This window comes from Castor canadensis, chromosome 4 (genome assembly GCF_047511655.1).
Source record: "Castor canadensis chromosome 4, mCasCan1.hap1v2, whole genome shotgun sequence".
Classification (NCBI taxonomy): Eukaryota; Metazoa; Chordata; class Mammalia; order Rodentia; family Castoridae; genus Castor; species Castor canadensis.
The window spans coordinates 25,889,712-25,913,568 of NC_133389.1; the positions used below are offsets into that span (position 1 = coordinate 25,889,712).

At 47.6% G+C, this 23,857-nt stretch overlaps 1 protein-coding gene across 5 annotated transcripts in view; it reads right to left on the minus strand.

Annotated features, from left to right (window-relative positions):
* Nucleotides 1-6,657: 6,657 nt before the first annotated feature.
* Nucleotides 6,658-23,857, minus strand: part of Mapk4 (mitogen-activated protein kinase 4) — a 128,705-nt gene continuing 111,505 nt past the window's right edge. For all 5 annotated transcript variants that reach the window (XM_074069830.1, XM_074069829.1, XM_074069832.1 and 2 more), the window contains 4 exons: nucleotides 19,930-20,074; nucleotides 17,055-17,216; nucleotides 11,883-12,084; nucleotides 6,658-9,264 (listed from right to left, as the gene is read on the minus strand). In XM_074069830.1, coding sequence (XP_073925931.1) covers nucleotides 8,571-9,264; nucleotides 11,883-12,084; nucleotides 17,055-17,216; nucleotides 19,930-20,074 — 1,203 coding nt within the window. In that variant the 3' untranslated portion in view covers nucleotides 6,658-8,570. The remainder of the gene's footprint in view (nucleotides 9,265-11,882; nucleotides 12,085-17,054; nucleotides 17,217-19,929; nucleotides 20,075-23,857) is intronic.

Below are 23,857 nucleotides of genomic sequence, written 5' to 3' on the forward strand. Positions count from 1 at the left end.
AAAACATTCAGAAAGTGTTTGACCACGGATCTGGGTTGCATGGTCCACCACAGTGACACGTCAAATTAACCATTGCACACTCTAGTCAAAGCTACCAGGAGCCTGTATGTGATGAGTCTGACCTTTGCCTTCCTTCCCTCCTCCAGAGTTGGAGGACCTGGATCTACATGTCTTTGCACATCTTCTGAAGGTGGCAGCTGGGACATGACTCAACTTGGCTGTTGACATCTTCATCTCTTACTTTGCCTCTTGTTCAGGTAGCCATCCCTCAGGCAGCTTCCCAGCCAGAGAGCCCCCTTGGCCTCAGAATTCCAAAGCCATCAGCACTGTGTTACAGAACGCTCTGGGGTAGCTGGGAGTGATTGCTTTCCAAAGCAATCCATCACAAATGTGGCACAATTGTCCTAGTGGTAGTAACCATAATGACAGAATGAACAGTGGGCTAGCTTGCAAATTTGTTGGCAGGCTCAGCTTTCACATGCAAACCCTGATTTAATAAGGAAAGGAATCTCGGGTGTCTGAACTGCTTTACCTCAGCATGTGTGCTTGTGTCATTATAAACTTAAAAGTATGTAGGCACATTGGACCGAATAAGATCTCAGCTCTGTTGTGATGTTCACAGAAAACAAATTCTCATACAACTTTGGAGTTGCAGCGGACAGATATATTTAATGTCAGTAATGCTGACATGGTCATGGTTGCTCAAACTCTGCACTTTCCTGAGAAAAGCCTGTGTTTAGGCTAGCTCCTGGAGAAAACCTCCTAGCCCCTGGAATCCTCTGCTTGACTGGTGTGTTCATCAGAGTGAGGTCCTGGGTTGATCTCTGGGACAGGGTCTTTAGAGACCTCCGAGTAGCTAAGTCCCCTCGGCACTGCAAGGCTGTGTGACTTACCACCTCCCATAAAAACCTGGGCTCCAAGGCTCAGAGGAGATTCTCTAATAAACAGTACTGCACATGTGTTGCCCCAGTGTGTGGGAAGAATTAAGCATGGCTTCATGTAACTGCCTGGGAGGGGACACCCAGAAGCTTGCAGCTCCTTTCTCCTAGACATCATTCCTGGGCCTTTTCCCTTTGTAGACTCTGATTTGTTTCTAACTCACTGTAATAAACCATAACCAGGCTTTTCTGAGTCCCGTAAGTCCTTGTAGTGAATCACCGAGCCTAAGGGTGGTCTTGGGGTCCTCCAACACAGTCTCTTGGCTGAGGTTCTATGGCGGTAACTGTTGGACTGTCATCAGAAGGAAATCAATAATGGAAGGCCTGGAACTGGATCATGGAACCCACAGGATGGGGAATGTGGACAGTTTCCCCACTTACACTTCAGATATCTTATATTTCCCTTACTCTCCCACTCAAAGCTCTAGAACCCGCTAGGCAGGAGCTCCTTCTACCTCTTTACTCACATAGTGCCCAGGTGGCCCTCTGCCCAGGTCCCTTCAGTAGGTGGTATGTCCATGGCCCAGCTGCTGAGGGTTTGGGCTGCTAATGACTCCCAGCTGCCCCTGGAATCGCCCTTAACTGAATGAGTTCTGCTCTCCCCTAGCCTTCCATCCAGCAACCAGTGACTGGCTGGGCCCAGGGGCTCCACAGCACAATTCCTGCTCTGAAGATCTCTGTGGGGTCATGATGAAGCTGGTCCCTAGACCAGACACATGCTTTTGGGGCATTTTCCCCAGCCCTTTCTGCTTCCTGTGTTTTCCTTCTTCTTAGAGTATTTCCTCACAAACCACTAGCCCCAAATTCCCCATCACAGGGACTAATTTGAGAGAACCAACTGAGAAAATACAAGGATCAATGTCTCATGGCCTTTGGACCCCCACAACCATACTTTGATACAATATCAATATATATGAACATGGATCATTGCCTCTGTGTTTCTGGATTTCTCAGACATTCAGAGCTCTTAGTATTGAACTCATTAATTAAAGTGGAGAAGGTGGTCACCTTTTTAATGTACTTGTTGGCAGTTCTGGGAGGCAAAGGATAAAATAATTGTTGAAGACGAGGTTCTGCTTTTAGACACAAAATTGTGTCACTCATACCTTCCCTGTTTCCTACAATGGAATCATTTGCTCCACATCTGTTGACCAAGCCTGAGCCAGGCAGGCTTGGGGAGGTGCACTTAAGGGCCAGTATGATCCCTCTGCTGGGGCTTGAGACCGATCTTATTCCAATGTTGAGATGGCTCTTAGTTTAGCTGAGCTGCCTGGCTAAGCACTGTGCTGAGAGACTAATGCCACAGGTCAGCTCCCTGGTGGATTGTTTGCTTTCCTGATCACAGATTGTACTGAGAACCTTGATGACCTGTCGTTATCACCTATGTCCCTGGGTGCTAAGGGGCAGTGTTCACATCCTGATTATCAAGAGTGTACAGAAAAAAGACAACAGTGGAGACTAAGTAACTTGAACTTGAAGATTCTGTCAAGACCTGGAAGGGTTTTCAGTCTTAGTGATGTTCTTCGCGTAACTTAATGAGGCAAAAATCATAGCTCAAGGATCAAGATGGCCTGAAAGTCCAGGAAGTATACCAGCTCACACACTTAAGCTCAAGTCTGCTTAGCAGGCTCTAACAAAAGATTCCCCCAACTCTTTTTTCAAACTAGGATTTGAACTCAGGGCCTTGCACTTGCTAACTTGGTAGGCAAGTGCTCTACTATTTGAGCCAGGTCCCCAGCCTGGCCAATGCTTCTCAATAGTGAGTAAGAATGGTGATCCCAGAGTTGGGTTATTGGATATTGGCAGGACACTGACGGTGGACTTGGGAAGTTTAGGAGATTTGAAAAGAAAAATCCATGTGTTGCTTAGAGGAGCAGCTCCAACTACTCTCACTTCTCCTTACTGCAGCTCTATCTGCAGTTGCCTGCCCTGTGATTGGATTTTATTCCAGAATGAAGGAAGGAGAGAAGGGAGGAAGGGAGATAGAAGGAGGGAAGGGAGGAAGAATGGAAGGAGGGAACAGGGGAAGGACAGAAGGGAGGAAGGAGAGAAGGAGGCCAGAAGGGAGGAAAGGGAGGAAGGAGGGAAAATCTAGGAAGGTTTGAGAAAACCCAAGCCAGGGCAGGGAGTGTATTGCCAGTACTAAGTAGTTATTCTCTGCCTGAGTCCTGGACCCACTTCATGTTAAATCCTACTGTTGACAATTTTATGTGTTGTTGCTCTTCCAATACTTGTTTTGTCCTCACTTTTCTGTGCATTCCAGGCTAGCTCCCACCTGCCTGCATTTATGTCCTCTTGTCTGTGGCCTTTTTTTCTAGCCACGGGAGGCTGTTCTGTTTAGGTCCTGAGGATGCAGTATCCCAGGGGAACAGTCATCAACTACAAGGGGTGGCTGGCATAGGGGGGCCCTGAGTTGTATGTAGCGCTCTGCCTCCCAGTGCCCCCTGCCAGGATGCAGCAGCAGCTGACCACGGTAGGGACTTTTCCCTTCACTGGCTTCTTTCTCTTCTCTAGTCTTCCCCACTGACCTTGCTCCACCTCCAACTCCTGCACTTGAATCCTTATTTTAGGATTTGGATCTGAAAGAAGTCAAATAATCCAGTGTCCCCTCCCTTCCTCTCCCCTCCTTTTCCCCTGCCTCTCTCCTCCCCTCTCCCTCTCTCCCTCTCTCTCTCTCTCTCGATTAGGCTCCAAGTTAGGCAGAAGCTGTCTGGATGGACAGAAAGCCATTTCTAAGGTCAGCACAGGGCAGGGCCCCAGAATCCAGGCAAAGGTGAAAGGACCATGTGGCCTTCGGTGTTTCATCTGTTCCCAAGATCAGAACTGATCTCGTTCTTCCAAAATTAACCCCAGCATCTGGACCCCAGTTAGGTTGGATGAGCTGAATACGATCCTGAAGATTGTGATCTAGCTCTAGCTCTGGCAATAACTACCTGTGTGATTTCAGGCAAATTATTATCCTGCTCTGGGTTTCAATGTACTCATCTGAAAAATGAGGGCATGGGATTAGATAACCTGTGAATTCCCATCTACTATCCACATTCATATTTGTTGAATAATAAGGATGGCAGGACTAGGCAGGACTACCTGAACAGGTATTGTCTGGGCTAAATTTCTCTGTCTTGAGGAGATGAAATGCTGTTTGTACACACTTGCTCCTGTTTGACTCATAACCGTGTAAATGGGGACATCTGACCTTCCCACTCTCCCTTGAGAGCTTACCAATTCAACGGAGAATCACAGCTTTCAACCTGGCCTTTCTTTTTGTCTGTCCTAACCATCCTAGCTGAAGTTTAATTGCTCACTATCCTAATAACCTCTGGCACAATATCCCCTCAGCCCAGAGGAGAGTTCCCATGTTGTCAGAGAAACTTCTCACTAGCAAATGAAGACATTTCCTGAACATTCTTTCACAATAACAAACTAGCATAAGCATATGGAATAAGAAGACCACACATGATAATACGACATGTCTGGACGGGAGTATCTGTGGCCAGAAAAGAAAAGGCAGGCCATGTTCTTATTTGCAAAGACGTGGAGACCCTGTGGCGTCTTACACTGGGGTCAGTGAACGTTTCCTGTAAGGGGTCAGGCTTTATGGGCGATGATGTCTCCATTGTAATTCTGACACTGCTGCTGTGGACAGGATTGAGACTAGGGTAGAAGTGAGTGAAGCATTTACCTCGCTCACTTAAAGGTGCCAAAAAACTCAGTGACAAAGATAAACACTTTAATGCAGTATTTTTTAGTTAAAAATTGCAAAAAAACCCCACCCCACAATAAATGAGATATTAAAATTTTAAATAAAGATCAGATAATACATGGATAAATGAATGAATGAATACCGCTATGTTCCAATAAAACTCTTTGGCTTACAACTTAGCTTGCTGACTGGTTTGTTACATCAGAGTCTCCCTGGGACCTCTCAGAGAAGTTTTAATAGCTAGGTGAAATTGTGACATACTTCCTTTGGGGGACTTTCTTTCCTTTGCTGTACTTCTTCCTCTGCTGCTATTTGCTGTTTGAGCTTCTCAGCTTCTTCTGCCTCATATGCTTCTTTCATTGTAGTTGCCAAGTCTCTGCCCTGCTCTGGGCTTCTATGTTCATTTGTATCCCCTAGACAGGGAGATACAGTAGTACCTAAATCCCACAGTGGATGCTTGAAGCTATGGATAGTACTGAGTCCTATATACAAGCACCAAGATGCTGTGAGAGTCAATCTGATAACCAAGATGACTAGTAAGTGACTAATGGGTGGACAGCATATACAGAGTGGATACATCAGATAAAGGAATGACTCATCCAGTGAGACTTCATCACACTGCTCAAAATAGTGTGAAATGTAAACTATGGATTGTTTATTACTGGAATTTTCTATTTAATATTTTAGGACTGCTGTTGACTGTGGGTAACTGAAACCTCAGAAACTGAAGCTGAGTGCTGGTTGTAGCACCTATAATACTAGCTACTTGAGAGGCTGAGATGGGGACAATTGCAGTTCGAGGCTAGCCCTGGGTAAAAAGTTTGTGAGACTCCATCTCAATGGAAAAAACCTGGGCATGGTTGGTAGTGTGAACCTGTCAAAGACAGGGGGAAGCTTAAAATAGAGGATGGTAGTCCAAGCTGGCCTGGACAAAAAGTGATAGACTGTCTCCAAAATAACCAGAGCAAAATAACCAGAGGTGGAGGCTTGGCTCAAGTGTTAGAACACCTGCCTAGCAAGTGCAAAACCCTGAGTTCAAACCCCAGTACTGATTAAAACAAAACAAAAAAACCCCCAGAAACTGAAGCAATGGATGGGGGGAGGGGTGCTTCTGTATTCTTGGTTGACACTTTGGAAGGAATCTAGTAAATAGCTTAGCAGGCTGTTCCTCTCGAATCATATGCATTTTAGTAGTAAGTTCTTTTAACCAGAAGACCTTTTAGGGAAGTAGAAATAAACAGAAAAAAAATTTAAATGTCTAGTTTTTTTTTTTTAAATAATGGAGTTAGGACTAATGCTTTCATACAGGTATTACAGAGGGGTCAACTTCAGACAGGTGGAATCTCAGGTGTGATGAGGTATAGTTTAAGTGGGCACTTTTTTTTCTTGTTGTTATTGGGGATTGAACCCAAGTTCATGCTAGGCAAGCACCTTACCACCTGAGACACACCTTCAGTCCTTTTTCCTTTATTTTTCAGACAGAGCCTCATGTTTTTGCCTGGGGCAGACCTTGGACCATAGGTCTCTGTGCTCCATTATGCTCACCTTGTCTGTTGAGATGGAGTCTCACTAACTTCTTGTTCAGGCTGGCTTTGAACCATGATCCTACTATCTCCACCTCCCAAGCAGCAAGATTACAGATGTGAGTCACTGCGCCCAACCCCAGATGGGTATTTTTGGAAGGTTGGTTCCCCAAATCTCATGATGTTAGTACTTTTTATGACTGAGGGAAGGAAGGACCAGCCTCAGTCAGAAGGTGGTTCCAAGATATGACTAGAAATCCAGAATATGGACACCAGGCCTCACCAGGTAATCATGGAATCACTTTCTGATTACTCACTTGTGTGGATTCTCTGATCCCAGAACAGCTTCTACCCCCACATTTTCAACCACTGTTTTCAACTCAAAACACTGGCTTTCTTGGTGTAGGGAAAAGCCAGTGAAGCTCCCATGAGTCAGCCACTGTCAAATACAGGATCAGATAAGATGCAAATGAATGTGACAATACATAGAGAATTATGTTCCAATAAAACTTTATTTGGCTTGTCCTGATCAAGTTTAATAATGTTTAATAGATTCTTTAAAACATGAGTAATTATAACAATTTCTCTGTAATAACAACTATATATGAACTCCCAGTCAAGGTCAGCAGCCTGTCCCTTTAACCAAAAAGTAAAGCCACCTTTTGAGGACAAAATGGCACATAAGGAGTGGTGTGTATTTCCTTTTCTTAAAAAAAAACAAAAAGCAAAACCTAATATTTCATATTTACATATTTTCCACTTAAAAAGTGGTCAGCATGATTAATTGTTTTTAAATATAAGTTTCTAATGCATTGCAGGTTTCAATGTACAAATCATAGTTGGCTGATTAGATTTAAGGTGCTATGAAATGTGGGTGAACACAGCCTACGCCCAGCACTAGGGAATCCTCTCTCTACAGACCAGCCAGACTTCCTGTGGATATCTCTGGGGTGTTGGTGAGGGGTGGGAGATATGGACAATAGTGGCAGAAATGGCAGAGTGTTCAGGGACCAGACTAGGGGATGCTTGTGTCCCTACCCTGTGCTTCTGCAGAGGGCCTGTGTGCTCTAAGCTTATCTTAGCCTAAGCTGAGAGGGTCACTGTTGCTTTCAGTCCCTTTGTCTCCAAGCTGATGCCTGATTCCTAATGGCCTTTGAGGTTGGCACCCCTTCTTTCACACTGCCTTTCTGGGTTCCTTGCCCCAAGGTCATTAGCTCTCCAATGCATTTTTTTTTTTTTTTTTTTTTTTTTTTTAGCCAAGGCTAAATGGATGAGCAAATTCAAGGGCAGTGTTAATGATGGATGGAGGGTCCTGGTGAAACCTTTCCTCCTTATACATTTGTTCTGTGGCAGGCACCTTATTGCTGTCTTACAAATGAGCGATCTGTACTGAGAACATTCAGTCCCGGGGTGGGCTTGGAGAAGAGCTGTTTGTATGTGGGTGGATGGGGGCTGGGGATGGACTGGAGGGGTTCTTGGAATTGCTGTCTTCAAACTCACCCGTGTACGACACTCAATGGGGAATAAGGGCTGTGTCTTCACGCGTGTCAGGAAAGTGCATAGGGTATGCTGGAGGGATCGTAGCACAGGCTTGGGAGGATGACTGAGTTTATCCACAGACCTCAGACTGCTCTAATCTGAAACAAGGATTTCAGACCATGCAGAGAGGAGGCAAACACAGGGAGGTGACAGATGACAATATTTAAGTACTTGGGGAGCCAGAAAAAATATACTTGATGACTAGGAGAGAGAAACAGGTTCAGTTTTCAATTTCAGAATATCAAGAAACATTGCTGTGAATAAAAGAAGATGTGTCAGGTGGTTATGGACAGGAAAGAAACATACGGAACCAAGTTTTCTGACCAAAAAACCCAAAGAGACCCCAGCAGAGGAAGACATTGTATTATGGACAGACACTGGCCTGGGGGTCAGGAGACTGGGACTCAAGGCCCAGCCAGACACTCATTAGGTCTATGATAGAATCACAGGCAAGTCACTTTGCTTCTCTGGGCCTTCTTCAGCTGTCAGTTGAGGCTAGATGGGCCAGATGGCTTCAAAACTATGCCTGCAAGCTGCTTCTGCACCCTCCCAGTGCAGGAAGGGGCTGCAGATCACTGAGTAAGGCTTCTTCCCTGCACACTGTCACTTATAAAACCTATGGCCTCCCCTTCCCTGGGCAAGTGTAAACTCCCAACCAGGCTCTGTTTCAACCCGCTCCCAGAGGTTAAAGGCTAGATATTAAGGCAGTTTAAGAAATGGACATTCCTCTCGCTCCTCGGATCCTTCATGTGTTCTGCTAACCCCAAGGCAGCAGAGAGGGGCGGAAGGGGTGGTGGAAGTGCCAGGGAGGTGGCCTCATCTGACCAGTCTGACCTCCTGGCGTGGCCTAGAGCTCCCCCTCTGCTCTCACCACCTTTCTTTGGAGAAGGCCTCCGTCTGCACGAGGTCGCCAGGGTGCTCAGAGATGCAGGCACCATTGAGGTCACCCAATTTATTGTCTGGCAGGTCCTCCGGCTTGGTGCAGAGCTTCAGGGCACGGGAGATGAACACGTCCAGGTCGAACTGGGGACTGGAACCCCCGTCCACCGGGGCCGGGCGGCCAGGGGGCGAGGCAGATAGGCGGCGCTCAGGGCTGCCTGGGGGCGGACTGGCTCGCTCGGGGCCACCTTGGGTGCTCTTGACCCACTGAGCGATCTCCAGAAAGAGGCTGGCTGGCTCGTCCTCATGCACCACTGCGTCTGCTGCCACCGCGGCCGGGGGCGCGCCTGCCGCCTGCTTCCAGTGCGACAGATCCAGGATGAGCTTGGGCTCTGAGTAATGGTGCGGCTTGTTGTCGCGCCACAGCAGCTTGTCCAGGTAAGATGGTGACCCCACCTTGTAGTCGCAGGAGCGCCCATAGTCGGCCTCAAAGGCACGCTCCATGGACGAGTGCGATTGCTCCAGGAAGCGCTCAGAGCTGCTCTGCGAGTCCTTGCGCGGGTCCACCTGCACGTCCTCGGCCAGCGGCGCCGAGCCCGCGCGTGGGTCACGCTGCACCTCGCTTGCATCCTGGCACCGGTCTGGCCGCCACTCCAGGTCCGATGACAGGCTCACAGGGTACCTGCAAAGGTGTGAATGGAGCGGTGACGGAATATCCCCAAGGGTGTGACTTCTGAGAGCAAACCAAGCCCCCTAATCCCTACCTGCCGCTCTCAAGCCTGCTTCTACTACTCCTCAGTCCCTCCTGCCTCTGTCCCCCCACCCCTCCAAGTGGGAGGGTGATGGTGCAGGTTAAGGTGACCCCCAGGAACTCGACTAGGGAGACTGATCATTCTCTTTAGTCTTCGTATTTTTTTTTTCGTATTCATTCAAAACTCTAAAAATATTCTTGAGCATTTCTATGTGCCAGACACACACAGACATGTATAGCTATGAACATGGAACGTTCTAGTAGATCCACCTATGTAATGCTCCTCAAACTTTGATGTACACACATACCACCCTGGGGATCTTGTTAAAATAAGACTGTGATCCAGCAGCCTTAAGGTGGGGGCCTGGGATCCTGTACTTCTGATAGGCTCTCGTTGATGCTGCTGGTTCTTGGACCACACTTAATGAGTGGTAAGGCTGGGCTGAGCCTCTCAACTTTGGCTCAGATTAATCACATGAGGGAATTAAAAATCAAGTACCAGGCCTGCCTCGCTGGCCCCACTCTAGTTCTGATTCAGTAGTCTCCCCAGAGATCCTTAAGGTATACCTAGGACTGAGAACCCGTTCTAGTGGATCTGGTGTCCTGCAGTACCATGACTGAGGCAGAGCAGGTGGGGATACAGAAAAATCACAGGCACCATCAGGGGAGGCCAAAGATTCTCAGAATTCTGCTCTCTGCCAACTGCCCTGCAGCCATGGAGAGTGAATTCAGACAGTCAAGAGCAAATGAAGGGCAGATGAGCAGGCAGGCAGGTGTCAGCTCTGGCTGAGCCCTCCCAACTTGTGCCAGGTGCTCTGTACAGAGCCAGGGTGGGTAGGGGAGGCAGGGAGCACAGAGGAGGCAGCAGCTGGAGGCCTGGTGCTCACACAGAACAATTAGACAAGCAAGGCTGGGCATGACTAGCTGTGGGAAGGGGCAGGCCAGGCAGCTGCAGCCCATAGAATGTGGTTAGCAGGACATGGGAAGGCTTTGGTGCCTTCCCATGAGGGCAGGAATGGTTCCCAGAGCTCAGTATTGCCTTTTTCCCTGCATGGCCTTGAAACAGCAGAGATTTCTAGGAGGAAGAGCTTGTGAAAACACAGCCTTTGGCTGCCACGTGTCAAGTGTCAAACATACATTATCTGTGGTCTTTGCAACAGCCCTGCAGACTTAGTGTTGCCACATGGCTTTACAGCTGAGGATACTAGCATGGCAGGAGGTGAAGCAGTGTCCATAGCAGCAGGGTCTTTGTTATCCTTGTCCTCATGTAGGTGTCCTCATGATGGGCTAGCTTGGAAGCAGAGGTGTACCAGGTTTGGTGTTGGCCAGAGTTGATGGTCAGTGACCAACCAAACTCTAAATTCTTTGTCCAAATTCTGTGGACTGGAGGGACAGGGGCTGTAAGCCTAGGAACTTCGGGCAGGCCCAGTGTGGGGGTAGCGGGAGAGTCTTCACTAATGTCAATTTGTTGGCAACACTTGACAACAATAATCAACAACAAGCCAGCAAACCTGCCCCAAAATAGCAGTGCTGCCCCGGCCCACCCTCGGCACCCCCTCAATCTGAAACCCGTCATCTGTCAAGTGACTAAAAAGGAGAAATTGCTCATCTGTCACTTATGTAACTAGCTGTCACATTCCCATGGTAGCAGGGCTCCCAGTTGGGCTTCCCGGAGTGGTTAAGCCCTCCCCTCCTCCACTCTATTTCTAAACCGAGCAGCTCTGCCTCCTGGAATTAGCAGATGGCGATGCCCTAACGTGTAGCCGCCTTATCTAAGAACGTCAGGACAGGAAGGATCTATGAGATCACTTACACGTTCAGGCTGACTTTGGTCAAAAATGTGTCTTCTACCCAACACTGATTCATTGATGGCTTCCAGGGTCACTCGTTAAGTGTTAAGGATCCTGAAGCCATACTCGATTTAGTAGGACAGAGTTCTAAGATTACTGAGCAGTGTCTGACATGGACGCAGATTGGGAAGGGCACCACCCAGGCCATGTACTCGCTCACTGTGTGACATGATGTCAGTCTCTTAGCCTCTCTGGGCTGTAGCTTCCTCATGGTAATAGTAGTAAAAACAGAACTTCCCCTAATAGCACTCTCAGGAGGTGCAAATGATATGATAAGAAAGGAATTTTTTAGCAGTAAATTCTGCATTGCTTTCTTGACTTGCATTGTTGTAGGTGGCTTTTCAAGGGCAAAGTCCCAACCTGCTAGAAGTGGGCTCCTGCAGTGGGCACTTGCTAGTGCTTGCCCACTGTACACACGGAACCCCGTGTTCAGTAGACTTGGGGTGTTGGGGAGAGTAGGGGTGGTGGTGCTGCACAGTGGAAGGCCTCTCATCCAAACATGTGGCACCTGGCAGGTCACTTACAGGGAGTGTCTGGGGACAGGAGAAAGGCAGGAAGCTAGGCTGGGGAAAGCACCCACGGGGCTATGTAGCTTTGGAGACACAGGGAAAGGTCATGGACTATCTGAGATACGACAGAAATGAGAGTATGGGAGAATGTGGCTCTGGGTTCCAGGCTTGGAAGCCCCTGAAACCGCACCTGTCCCAGTTAGACAGCTGGCTGTGGTTGGCGGCCATCAGCACAATGTCGTCAATTTCATCCTCGATGCGGAAGGGGTGTTGCGAGATGGGCTCGTCTTCAGGGCAGGAGTATGGGCTCATGTAGGGATGCTGCAGCCCCATCTCAGCTGTTAGGCGGTCCATGGGGTTAAAGGTCAGAATCTTCTCCAGAAAGTCAATGGCTGTGAGGAACAAAGCCAGACACAAAGATTATCTGTTGCCCCAGCCAAGCTAAGACTCCTCAGTGTGGTGATGGTCCCTGGCTTTTGCGCTTTTCTGTTTGTAGAAAGGTTTGTGGCCATTTTCTTCTTAGGATCCTGGCTACAGTTCAGCGACAAGGAAGAGCAGATGCTGCCTTCCTGACTTTGCAAATTAATTAAATAGAGACTGGGAGGCATAAGGTAATTTGCTTAGGATCCCACTGCTGGTGGGAGGAGCCTTGAAGCATGCCTTAGGGGACAGGTAGTTTCTGTGGCAGGGGATCCCAGGAAGCACAGGTGGGGCAGTGGGAGAGAAGCCAGTACCAGGTGTACCATTAAACAGTTTGGGACACCAAGACTCAGTTCCTCTGGGATCCTCCTAGAAACAGTGTGGAATGCACCTCACAGGTGGCTCCCTTGAGGAGTGGGGAAGCTGGGATATTCACACCCCCACTCCCTTTGTCACCGGTTAAAGGCTGCTGGGGTGGGACCGAGGAGCCTGCAGTAGAAAGCCTTAGTGAGAAAGCCAGATGTGGAGGGTTGGGGAGGAACAGGTCTGCCTAGAGGTCAGAGCTCTTTCTGCCATATGTTACCTCTGGAAGTTTGACAAAGACCGGTGGCTTGATCACTATTTGAAACACTGAGCAACCAAGGCTGGGCATAGTGGCACACACCTATAATCCTAGATACCCGGGAGGGAGAGGTAGGAGAATCTCAGTTCAAGTCCAGTGTGGGCAAAATTAGTGTGAGACCCTATCTGGAAAGCAACTAGAAGCAAAAGAACTGGGTTTGTGGCTTAAGTGTTAGAGTGCTTGCCTACCAAGTGAGAGGTCAAGTTCAGTCCTCAGTACTGAAATTAAAAAAATAAATAAATAAATAAAATTGAACAACCAGGTTAAAGCTCCCTGCTGTGCTGGGCTCCCTTCGGTGACTAGATCCCAGGAATTCTGGGCTATGGGAACCTGGGGGAAGGGGTGCTCAGGAGCCTTGTGTGGTGGCGTGAAGTACTCTAAGAGCTGAATAGCTAACAGGTGTCATGGGGACGGTGGCTGAACAGTGCTGGCACTCCTGCAGACAGGGCTGCTTTCTCTCCCTGTCCCCCACCTGTCCTAGCTAGGGTCTCTGCTTTGTGATCTCTGCCCTGGTCATGTCAGGGCAAAGCTTGGCCTTCTCACTTCTGAGTCTGCTCCACGTCTTGGCTACTCACATTCCAGTCTACAAGGCAAGGGGGGACTAGAGCAGTCTCAAAGCTCAGGCTGTCTGTCTCTCAAGAGTGAAGGTCAGCCTACAGTGCTAACCTGCCCTGCACACAAGCCCTAGATCTCTCTGCAGGAAAAGTCATTAATGAGTCAGGAAATCAATGGCTTCAAGAAGGTCACCATCCTCCCAGGGGGGCAGTGCTGCTGCATGCCCCTTGGTGAAAGATTAGGTAAGTAGCAGTGACTTTAATCACTCCTGAGCTCAGAGGGCTGCAAACCTGGGAGAGGGTCACCTCCAAGTTCTCAGGACTGGACCAATTGCACATTCCAGGGCAGGACCCAGCTCTGCCTCTCACCTTAAAAAGTGACCCCACTCAGCCTCTGGGCTTGGGGTCATGAGGCATCACCAAAATGAACTGTCAGTTCATTTGTCCTGGGCAAGTCTATTACTCTGTGGATCTCTAGGCCTTCCCTCTGTTCTACCCATTACACAGGATCTTCTGACTTTTGACTAAGCAATAGAGAATAAAATCCATGCACACTGGCTGCATCATCCTTGTTGAAGAAGTCTGGAGCCTGGAACAGGAAGGTGCTGGCCCCGAGGCTGCTCTACCCATACCAGGAGGGAGAGTCTCCTTATCTCTCTAGCAGCTGGTGCCCAGACACGTCCAGGAAGCTTAAGACTCAGATAATCTTCCCTTCCATCAATCCTGGATCTGCCCCCTTTAATTCGTATCCTCAGACCCAGCTCTGCCCTCACTGTAGGCCCCTGAATCACTGGGCCCCTTTTCCCCATGACTGTCTCCTGTTTCAAGGCAGCAGCTATGTCCTCCATAACTGTCCACTCCTGGCACCCCACTGGCCTGCCTTTCTCAGTCTCTCCTGCAGTGAGGATGGCTGTATGACTGGGGCCAACAGGATGGGGGGGATGTGATGTATATACCCCATTTTAAGCCTGACCCATACAAACCTCCTGCAGGAGTCTGTGCTCCTGCCCCTCCCCCAGTTTCAGCTGCATGCTGTGAATTGAAGATGGCAGACTGTCTGACAGCCTAGGTCTCTGGCAGAGTGACACTCCACCCTTCCCCACCAAGATGTTTTTAAGGCACTGCTTATACAATGGAGCTTCTGTATAATCTTGTCACCTTCTGGCTAAGTGGATTCCAAACTGGGCTCCTCAGAGCCCAGGTGTTCTGGAGGATTCCCAGGAGACCTCTGGAGAATGGAAGCAGGTGGGCAGGACCTTGTGCCCTTATCTCTGCTTCAATCAGAGCACCCCTGCTGCCTGTTATATTGGATTTCTTCATCAGATTTGCTCTTTTTGGTGTGTTTACTTGCAAACACACCAAGCTGGATCCTCCAGGATGGTCTTCAGACCTGCCTTGCCTTGCACCTGCCACATGATGGCTATTGGGCTGCTGTCACCTAGAGTGAGAGGGACTGTCACCTAGAGTGAGTCCCTTGAGCCACTGAGGTATAGCAGGTAGACCCTTTTGCCTCTTCTCTGAGTATACATCAGAGGGGGCAAAGCTGAGGGCCACCAGTGGCTCTTGTGGGCAGGTGGTCTAGGGCTGTTTCTCCCACTGATGTCCATTTTGGTGATGCCTCATGAACCCAAGGCCAGAGGCTGAGTGTGGTCACTTTTTAAGGTGAGAGGCAGAGAGGAGAACAATGGAAGTGGAAGGTGAAGTCAGCCTGGCTTGAGTGGACTTCTGGTCAGCTCCAGGATCAAGTCTAGACACAGCAGCTGGCCACTGGAAGCCCCCAACCTTTTGATTCTTCTCATCTCTCTAGCTTCACTTGCTACACTCAGCGTTGTGATCGTCTTACTGATCAGAGCCCTCCACTTCCTCCAGGGCAACTTCTCTGGCCTTCTCAGAACTTGGTGGCTCTCTTCTGCTCTCCCAGATTTCTGAACTCTCAACTGTGCCTAGTGTGTGTTTCCTAACATTCATACTCATCTTTGATGGGTTTCCCTGTTTTCCAGCTAAGACTGTGAATTTTGGTCCCTAATGCAGTTTTCTAGCCATGGTGAACTGGTAAACATTGGCTGACAACAATGAGGTGCTTTATCAGGAACTAATTCTGATTTCTCCAAGACAATGTCTCCCCTCTCAGAGCCATGTCACCAAGGGTGTGTGTGGTTGCTTGGGGATGGGATGACATGGGCAACATGTCCCTGGTCCAGAATTCCTGGAGCAAGAGCACTTTCTCTGCTTTCCCTCCTTTCTCTAGGGAGAAAAGGGCAACACCTTAAATTGGCAGCACAACAAGACAGAGAGCTTGGGCTCCTGGATGACCTTGTAGAGCAAGTCTACTATATTGGTTCTGGATCATCGACCTCTGTCTAAGGTTTATGGAACAACTATTCTGTGCCAAAGGTTTTCCTAATTCTATTTTACTTGTCACAAATACCCTATTATTGTTTGCGTTGAAATGGTCCCAAAGATTCATGTGTTGAAGACTTGGTCCCCAATTTAGCAATGCTCAGAGATAGAGTTTTTGTGATCCATTGTAAGGTTCATGATTAAATAGACTATTGGCTATTTGGAGGTGGTGGAAACTATAGGAGGTGGGACCTACCTGGAGGAAGGAGGTCACTAGGGACATATCTTGAAGGGTGTTATCTTGTAATTCCCCCACCCTCTTCCCTTCTTGTTAAGCAGCTTTGCTCTGCCATGTCCTCTCTGCCATGATGCTCTGTCTTACCACAGACCCAACAATGGAGCCAAGTGACAATGGACTGAAATCTCTGAAATTATAAGCCAAAATAAATCTTCCTTCCTTCCAAGTTGTTTTTTTTTTTTTTTTGCCATACTGGGGCTTTAACTCAGGGCCTCACACTTGCTAGGCTTTGTTAGGCAGGCACTCTATCACTTGAGCCACTCCACCAGGCCTATTTTGTATTGGTATTTTTCGAGATGGGGTCTCGAGTACTATTTGCCTTGGGCTGGCTTCAAACTGCGATCCTTCTGATCTCTGCCTCCTGAGTAACTAGGATTACAGGCATGAGCCCCCAGCGTCTGGCTGTTAAGCTGTTTTTCATAGGTATTTTGTCACAGTGAGGGAAGGCTGACTAGCACTTATCCTAAGTATCGCATTATTATTATGCCTATTTTACAAATTAAGAAAACCAAGATACAGAGAAGTAATGTGCCTGGGGTCACACAGCTAGTCACTGGGAATTGGGAATTGAACTTGGGTCTGGCCCTCAAGCTGAGAAAGTTCCCATTCTCTGCCCCACACTATGGCCTTCGTAGAAAAAAAAAAAGTAAGGTGGGATGGAGGCAGAGAGGGAGCAAGGCAAGTGAGAAAAATAACAAAAAAGGAAGCAAAAACAGGGTAGAACATGGAGGGCCACTAATGACTGCTTTGGGTTGTCTTTGGCTGAACTCCAGGGGTCAATAGTCCATAGTTTGAAAGTACAGGTCAAGCATCCCTTATCCAAAATGCTTGCAACCTGAATCTTTTTCATATTTCAGATATTTTTGAATTTCTAATGTGTGCATAGTCTTTACTGACTAAGAATCCCTAACCTGAAAATCTGAAATCCAAAATTCTCCAAAATCTGAAACTTTGAGCACAGACATGATGGTTTGTAGCTTAGGGCAAAGGCCTACTGGCAGGGGAGCCTTGATACCTACTTCCAAGGACCATGCTCTGCCCTTTCGGATGGAGACCCACCTGCCCCCTGCCCCACAAGGCCAGAGCTCAGCATCTCGAGATGCTGCCCTGACGGTCAGGCTCCAGTACCTTCACTGTTCACTTCGGGGAGAAGCTTGCGCAGGGGCCGCTTCACCTCCCAGGTGCTGCTGACAAAGGATGGCATCACCCTGAGCAGATCGTCCTTGTCTTCCTCGTGGATCACAGGGATGGTCTCCAGGATAAGCTGCATCTGCTCCAGCTCATGAGCCCCTGGGGAGGCAAGTGCCACACGGTTATGTGTGCTGTCTGAGTCCAAAGTGGCTGCAACTGGCCTGGGAGGGGCTCCATAGGGCAGTGGGGTGACCCTGGGCTGGCAGCCAGGGGACCTGGGTTCTCATTTTCGTTCTGTAACTAACTTGCTGTCTGACTATTGCAGATTGCATGCTGTCTCTGGAACTTGGCTTTGACAATGTAGAAAAACTGGATTGAGTCTAGTCATCTCCAGGGTCCTGTCTTAGTGTTCTGCAGCTCTGGAATGGGCCTGTCTTATGCGGACTGAGTCAGCCAGTGCTAAAATAGATGGGCACAGTCAGGCAAGGCTTTCCAAGTGCTCCTTCCCACAGGCCTCTTTGCATGCTCTCTACTAGAATGCCGAAAGTGACCGTAAATTGGGAATGAACTTTCCCCTATTCTTTCCAAGGAGGAGTCGAGACAGAAAATAATCGGGAGAAAAAGATCAGGAGTAACACACTGGGTTTGGGATGCACCTTGATCACACTGCCTCTGTGTTCCTTGAGTGGAGGGAGGAAGGCGAGCTCTGACAGGTGTGTGGGAGAAGTGTGGTGGGACAGGATGGAGCCCAGCACTCAGCTGCGTTGCTGAGACACAGACCGAAGCTCCTAATGGAAGAGCACTATCTCATTTCCATCCAGTGCAGTGCGTGGCATGGAGCAGGCCCTCGATACATAATGACTGAATGAATGAGGGAGTGAATGGATCAATGAGTGCTTGGCTCCACAACAAGCCTCTGCTTAGCAGACCATGACTTCTCCCACCTCCCAAGAGCTGGGGAACAATGACTTTCTCCAAGAGATGCTGATGAGACAAATGCATATGAAGGATTATGTTCTAATCATCCCTGAATGATCCTTGGTGACAGATGTCACTTGGGGGAGGCATATTAGCACTCTGAGTCTTCCAAAGCACCCCTTGGGAAGGATGCTTTGGGAGGAGGATGCTGTTGAGATCTCTCCTACTCCTCCCTGCTCATAGAGTGTCTACCAGGTCAGACATAACACCACCAGCTGTTTGCTCTCAGTGCCTCCATTGCAACAAGGGGAAGAGGGCCTCAGGTCTCAGTCAGAGCATGTGGAGGCCACTGGGCATCACTGTATTCCTCCAACAGTCTTGAGCATTTCTGCAGTTAACCAGAGGGGAAGGGCTGAGTTAGAATTCTGCGAGTGACAGCAGCATTTAGGACTAAGGGTGGAAACTTGGGGACAGCAGAGGGACACCATGCAAAGAGAGTAGAAGCAGTGGGGTGAAATGCAGGTGTAGAGGCAAGCCAGAGAGGGAGGAAGAGACTGCCAGTCCAGAAAGCAGAGTCTCAGAGGAAGGATGGTCATTAGTGCAACAGGATGAGGCTAAATGGGTTCCACTGGCTTAAGAACAGCACCAGGTAGGAGTGGCTTCCGTGGGTTGGAGGATGTTATGATTTGGATATGAAGTGTCCTTGCCAAAAGGCTCATGTGTTGAAGCCTTGGTCCTCAGCTGGTGGCCCTATTGAGAGATGATTCTATCACCGGGGTGCTAACCTCATTGGTGCATTAATCCACTGATGAGTTCGTAGCTGAATGGGCTATTAGAAAGGGGCCTACTTGGAGGAAGGTCACTGGGGGCATGCCTTTGAAGGGCATACCTTTTCTTCTGTCGCTCTCTCTCTCTCTCTCCATTCCCCACACCCCTGACTGCCGTGAGGTAAGTAGCTTTCCTCAGGCGTGCCCTTCCTTCTTCCATGATGTTCCTGTGTTGCCACTAAAATCAATGGAGCCAGTGACTACCGTCTCAAACCTCTGAAACTGTGAGCCATTTTTTTCTTCCTTTTAGGTTGCTTATATCATGTATTTTGTCACAGCGATGCAAAGTGATTAACACAGAGGGGCTATGAGCCCTACTGCAGGGGAGGGAAGAGAGAACAGAGAAGAGCAAGTGCAGAGAGAAAATGCTGGAAAGTTAGGAATGGCTAATGGGAGGACAAGACACAATTTGGGTTTTCAAATTTCAGGAGTTTTCTCAGTAGAGAAGGGATTTTTGTGCCAAGATAAATAAAAAATCCTGATGGATTAGGAAGGTAGTCGGTCACTTAGTGTGGCTGCAGGACAGAGAACACAGCATCAGAGAGAGAGGAGAAAACTGCTGAAAATGTAGTGGGTTTTCAGCAATCTTAAGATGTTGGAATATAAGTATGTCTTAATCTATTCATGCTGCTATAATAAAATATCACAGACTGGGTGGCTTATAAATAATAAATATTTATTCCTTCCAGTTCTAGAAGCTGAGAAATTGAAGAACAAGGTACTGGCAGATTCAATGTCCAGTGAAGGGCTTGTTCTCATACATGGTGGCTTCTTGCTGCCTCACATGATAGAAGGGGTGAGGGGGCTCTGTGGGGCCTCTGTTATAAAGGTACCTCCCCAAAGGTTAGGGGTTGCCACATATGACTTTAGGAGGACACAAACATTCAGATCATAGCAAAATGACTACTTGATCACAAAAGTTCTGTGCTCAAAAGGCTAATTTTAGCCTTTACAGTATTTTTGCCTGAAATTTTAATAACATGCTTCCAAGAAGTACCACAAAAGCCAATGAAGTCATCTCAGCAAAGGATTAGCATGTTTGGGGATTAGCATATGTTTTGCGCTCATTTTCCCTTTTTATAGCATGACACCAGAAGAGCAGGCAGGTGGCACATTTAGCAACTTACCAGCAAAGAGCATTCTTCCAGTGAGCATCTCAGCCAGGATGCAGCCTGCTGCCCACATGTCGATGGCTTTCGTGTAGTTGTTGGGGGACAGGAGCAGTCGTGGAGAGCGGTACCATTTTGTCACCAACCCTTCTGACAGATAACCCTGAAAAACAAGATCCCCATTCCCCCCACCCCTAATCAGTGTTTGCAGACATCTTCCCTCCTTTGCCTCTTGCAGGTTTCCTTCCCTGGGAGACAGGGCCCTTTTCAGATTCACTTGTATTCCTGCTCCTTTCCCATTGACCTTGAAGGCGCATCAGGGAACACAGGCCTAGTTAGAGGGGGTGGGCCTGGTTTGTGGAGCTTAAGGGCTTTGGTGAGGTAATCTTATAAGGCCCTAGAGTTCTTCTTTGTTGAAACAGATCCCGGGACATGGGTATTTTATTTATTCATTTTTTCACTTGTATTGAATGTTACTGTATTTGATTTTTAAAAAAATGTTCTTATTAGTATATGATAGTTGTACGGTGGGGGGTGGGTCTCACTGTGACATTTCCAAATATACATATTTTGTCCTGGTTTGGTTCATCCCCTCCATTATTCTCCCTCTTTCCCCACCCCATTCTTAAAATGACTGACAGGTTTTAATGTTGCATATTAATACCTGTATGGAAAGTACATCAACTGTATTCACCCTCCTTTACCCTCTCCATTTATTACCATCCCCTTAACATGACCTGTTTTACATTCCTGTGCTTCATGGTTTAAGTGTCTGTTCATTGTTCAGTGGAGTTTTTGTCTTGGTATTTTACCTGTAAGTATATTTTACTTTAATTAGTCTAACTCTGTATTACTCGACCTTACCTTTTCCTCCTATCCTGTATTATTCACAGCTTTCAGAGCATTTCATTGTGAGGGACATCAGTATTTTTGAAGAAATAATTTCTCACCCCACTTGATGCAGCTAAGTATAACAAGTTGCTCACGCTGAGTAAGAAAATGGATAAATAGGAACCATGCTCAAGTTCATTACTGCCATTAGCAAAGGCATGAGGAAACACTGAAATTTACTCATCCAGAGGCTGAATCTCAGAAATAGCCATACATTTGAAACTGAGCAGTTGCTTTGGTGTGATAATTAGAATTAATTCTGCCACAAAGCCAGACACCAGGCCTGTGTTGAGAACAGAGCCACCTTCATGATAGATACAGGCAAAAGGCATATGGAAGCAGTCCTTGGTGACAGAATGGTCACAGCCTCTGTTGGCCCAGGGGATCCTGAGGGTTCTACATAGTGTCTAGGGGGAGAATGTTGTAGCTGGTTTTGGCCACTGCCTAATGGTTTATGGTCTGGGATGGAATCCCTCCCGATTACATGTGGTGAAGGTATTTTGGCATGGATAGGAAAATATACCCAGGCAACTTAGAAATTGTTTTGTATGTAATTCAGAAAGCTGTCCCATCAGTGAAGACTGAGAAATGCCTGTTTGGATTCCCTGGAACAGTATCCCTGAAGAAAGAACATAGTCCCATTTGGGGGCAAAGCTGAGATGGTTGAGACCAAGGCGATCTAATGGAGATTCTAAGGTTCGTATTTCCTGTTGTAGCTCCCATCTGGCTTCCAAAATTTCCTTTGTACTGATAAGAAGAGCATCACAGACCTAAGTTAAATCAGAGGAACAATTAGGAAGCCCAAGTATTCAGGAGCTTTTCACCTATTAACCTGAAATCTCATTTGTTGAGCAAATACTCATTAAATGTCTAAAACCTTCAGAGAGCCCCAAATTATGACAGCAGTTCTCTCTATTCTGTGGCTCATAATTCTTCAGAGTATGGCTCAGAGTGATGGAAGGAAGGAAGAAAGAGGAAGACACTTATAAAATTATGATATATACATTTTGGTTTTCATCCATGGTTCCTGGCTTATAAGTCCCTCCCCAAAGTAGACCACAGAAACTAGAATTTCTCTTTTCCAAGGCAAAACTTGAATCTTCTCCCACCTTTCAGTCTTAGAGGTGGGCATAAAGAAATTCTGTTATACTCTACTATATAGTTACTCATGAGACCCCTCTGATTCCAGAGGAGCCTTGCCCTATAAACTGGAGGACAGCTGCACAGAGGGGCCATGAAGAATCTGCATAGATAGGCCTTACTGGGTGTCCCCACTCAGCCTATTAGCGTACTCCACCTCCCTTTTGTACAGTCACCTTTTAACACAGCTGTCCACGCTTCAACCATGCTTATACAATGAAGTTTCCATGAACCTTCCAAAGGACAGATTCAGAGAGCTTCTAGATAGTAAAACATGTGGAAGTTCCTAGAGCCTGGCCCACCTAGAGAGGGCATGGAAGTCCCATGCCCCTTTTTCCATATTTTGCCCTAGGCATCTCTCCATCTGTGTTCTTTGTAATATTTTTTATTTATAAACCTGTGAATGTGTTTCCCTGAGTTCTGAAAGCTGCTCTAGAAAATTAATCAGACCCAAGGAAGGAAGTCATGTGAACCTAGATTGGCAGCTGGCTGATCAGAAGTTCCAAGAGACCTGGTTTTGGTACTAGTGTCTGAACTGGGGACCCTGTGATGAGGCTGAGCCCTCACCCATGAGATCTGATGCACCCTCCAGGTAGACAGTGTGCGAGTTGAATTAAATTAGAAGATGCCTCACTGGGGCTGCTGTAGATCTGATTGACTGCTGGCTCCCACATTGTGGGGTGCAGAAGTGATCTGTGTTGGTGGCAGTTGATAGGAGGGACTGATTGGGAGTTGTTTTCCCTCTATCTTGCGAGCACACCCCCACCCTGGGTGTTTTAGAAGGTGTTTTGGCACCCTTCCTGCAGTTTTAGAAGGTACACCTTCTAAAGGTCTCCCCTTTGGGCACTTGCATGTGCACAACCTCCGAGCATAGCTAGCACACTCAGGTAGATGTGCTCTCTGGAGCATACCTGTTTTGTTCCTTTTTTTTTTTTGGTGGGGAGGAAGGGACTGGGGTTTGAGCTCAGGGCTTCACGCTTGCAAAGCATGTGCTCTACTGCTTGAGTCACGCCTCTAAGCCCGTTTTGCTCAAGTTGTCTTGGAGACAGGGTTTCATGAACTACTTGCCTGGGTTGGCCTCAAACCTCGATCCTCCCAATCGCGGCCTTCCAAGTAGCTAGGATTATAGGCTTGAGATACCAGCACCTAGCTGTTACTGATTCTTTACTTGTCTGCAGCACCCTGCCTCTTCCCAAGAGTACTAGCCGATGTGCTCCTCATGGGCAGCAGCTCTATCTTGTTCTATGGCTGCTTCTGCATTGCCTGGCCTTGTATCTGCCTTCTACGAAGTCTGACCGAACACTGCTGAACACATGAAGGTTGGGCTCATATGGCCTGAACTCCCTTCAACATGAGGCACCCTCTGAAGGGACCCTTGGTCCTCGTCTTTGACCCACTCAACCTTACGGACACTTCAATTCCAGCTTTCAAAGGTGGGTGGGGAGTTACATAACTCAATAGTTACTTATGTTTTGTCTTGTTCTAAAATGAATTAACCCATGAACTTATTATAGTAGTTTGAGGCATAATTTGCATAAGAAAAATTTGCCTTCTTAGGTGCAGTTCTATAAATTTTGACAAAAGCAGAGAATCATGTCACCCTATCATGTCACAATTCCATCATGTCAAACAATTTCCAAGGGCCCCCTTCTGATCACCCCTAGTCCTAGCCCAGTTTTCTTTTTTTGAGATAAGGTCTTGCTATGTAGCCCAGACTGATGGTGAACTTGACATCCTCACACCTCAGCCTCCTGTGTGCTGGGATTGCAGAAGGACACCACCATGCCTGTCCCATTCCCTTGTTTGTACTTTGCACAGAATGTTATATAAGTGGAACCACAGTTCCTTCTGTGTCTGAATTCCTTCAGTTAGCACAACTCATCAAAGACTCACCCATGTTTGTGTGTACAGTAGT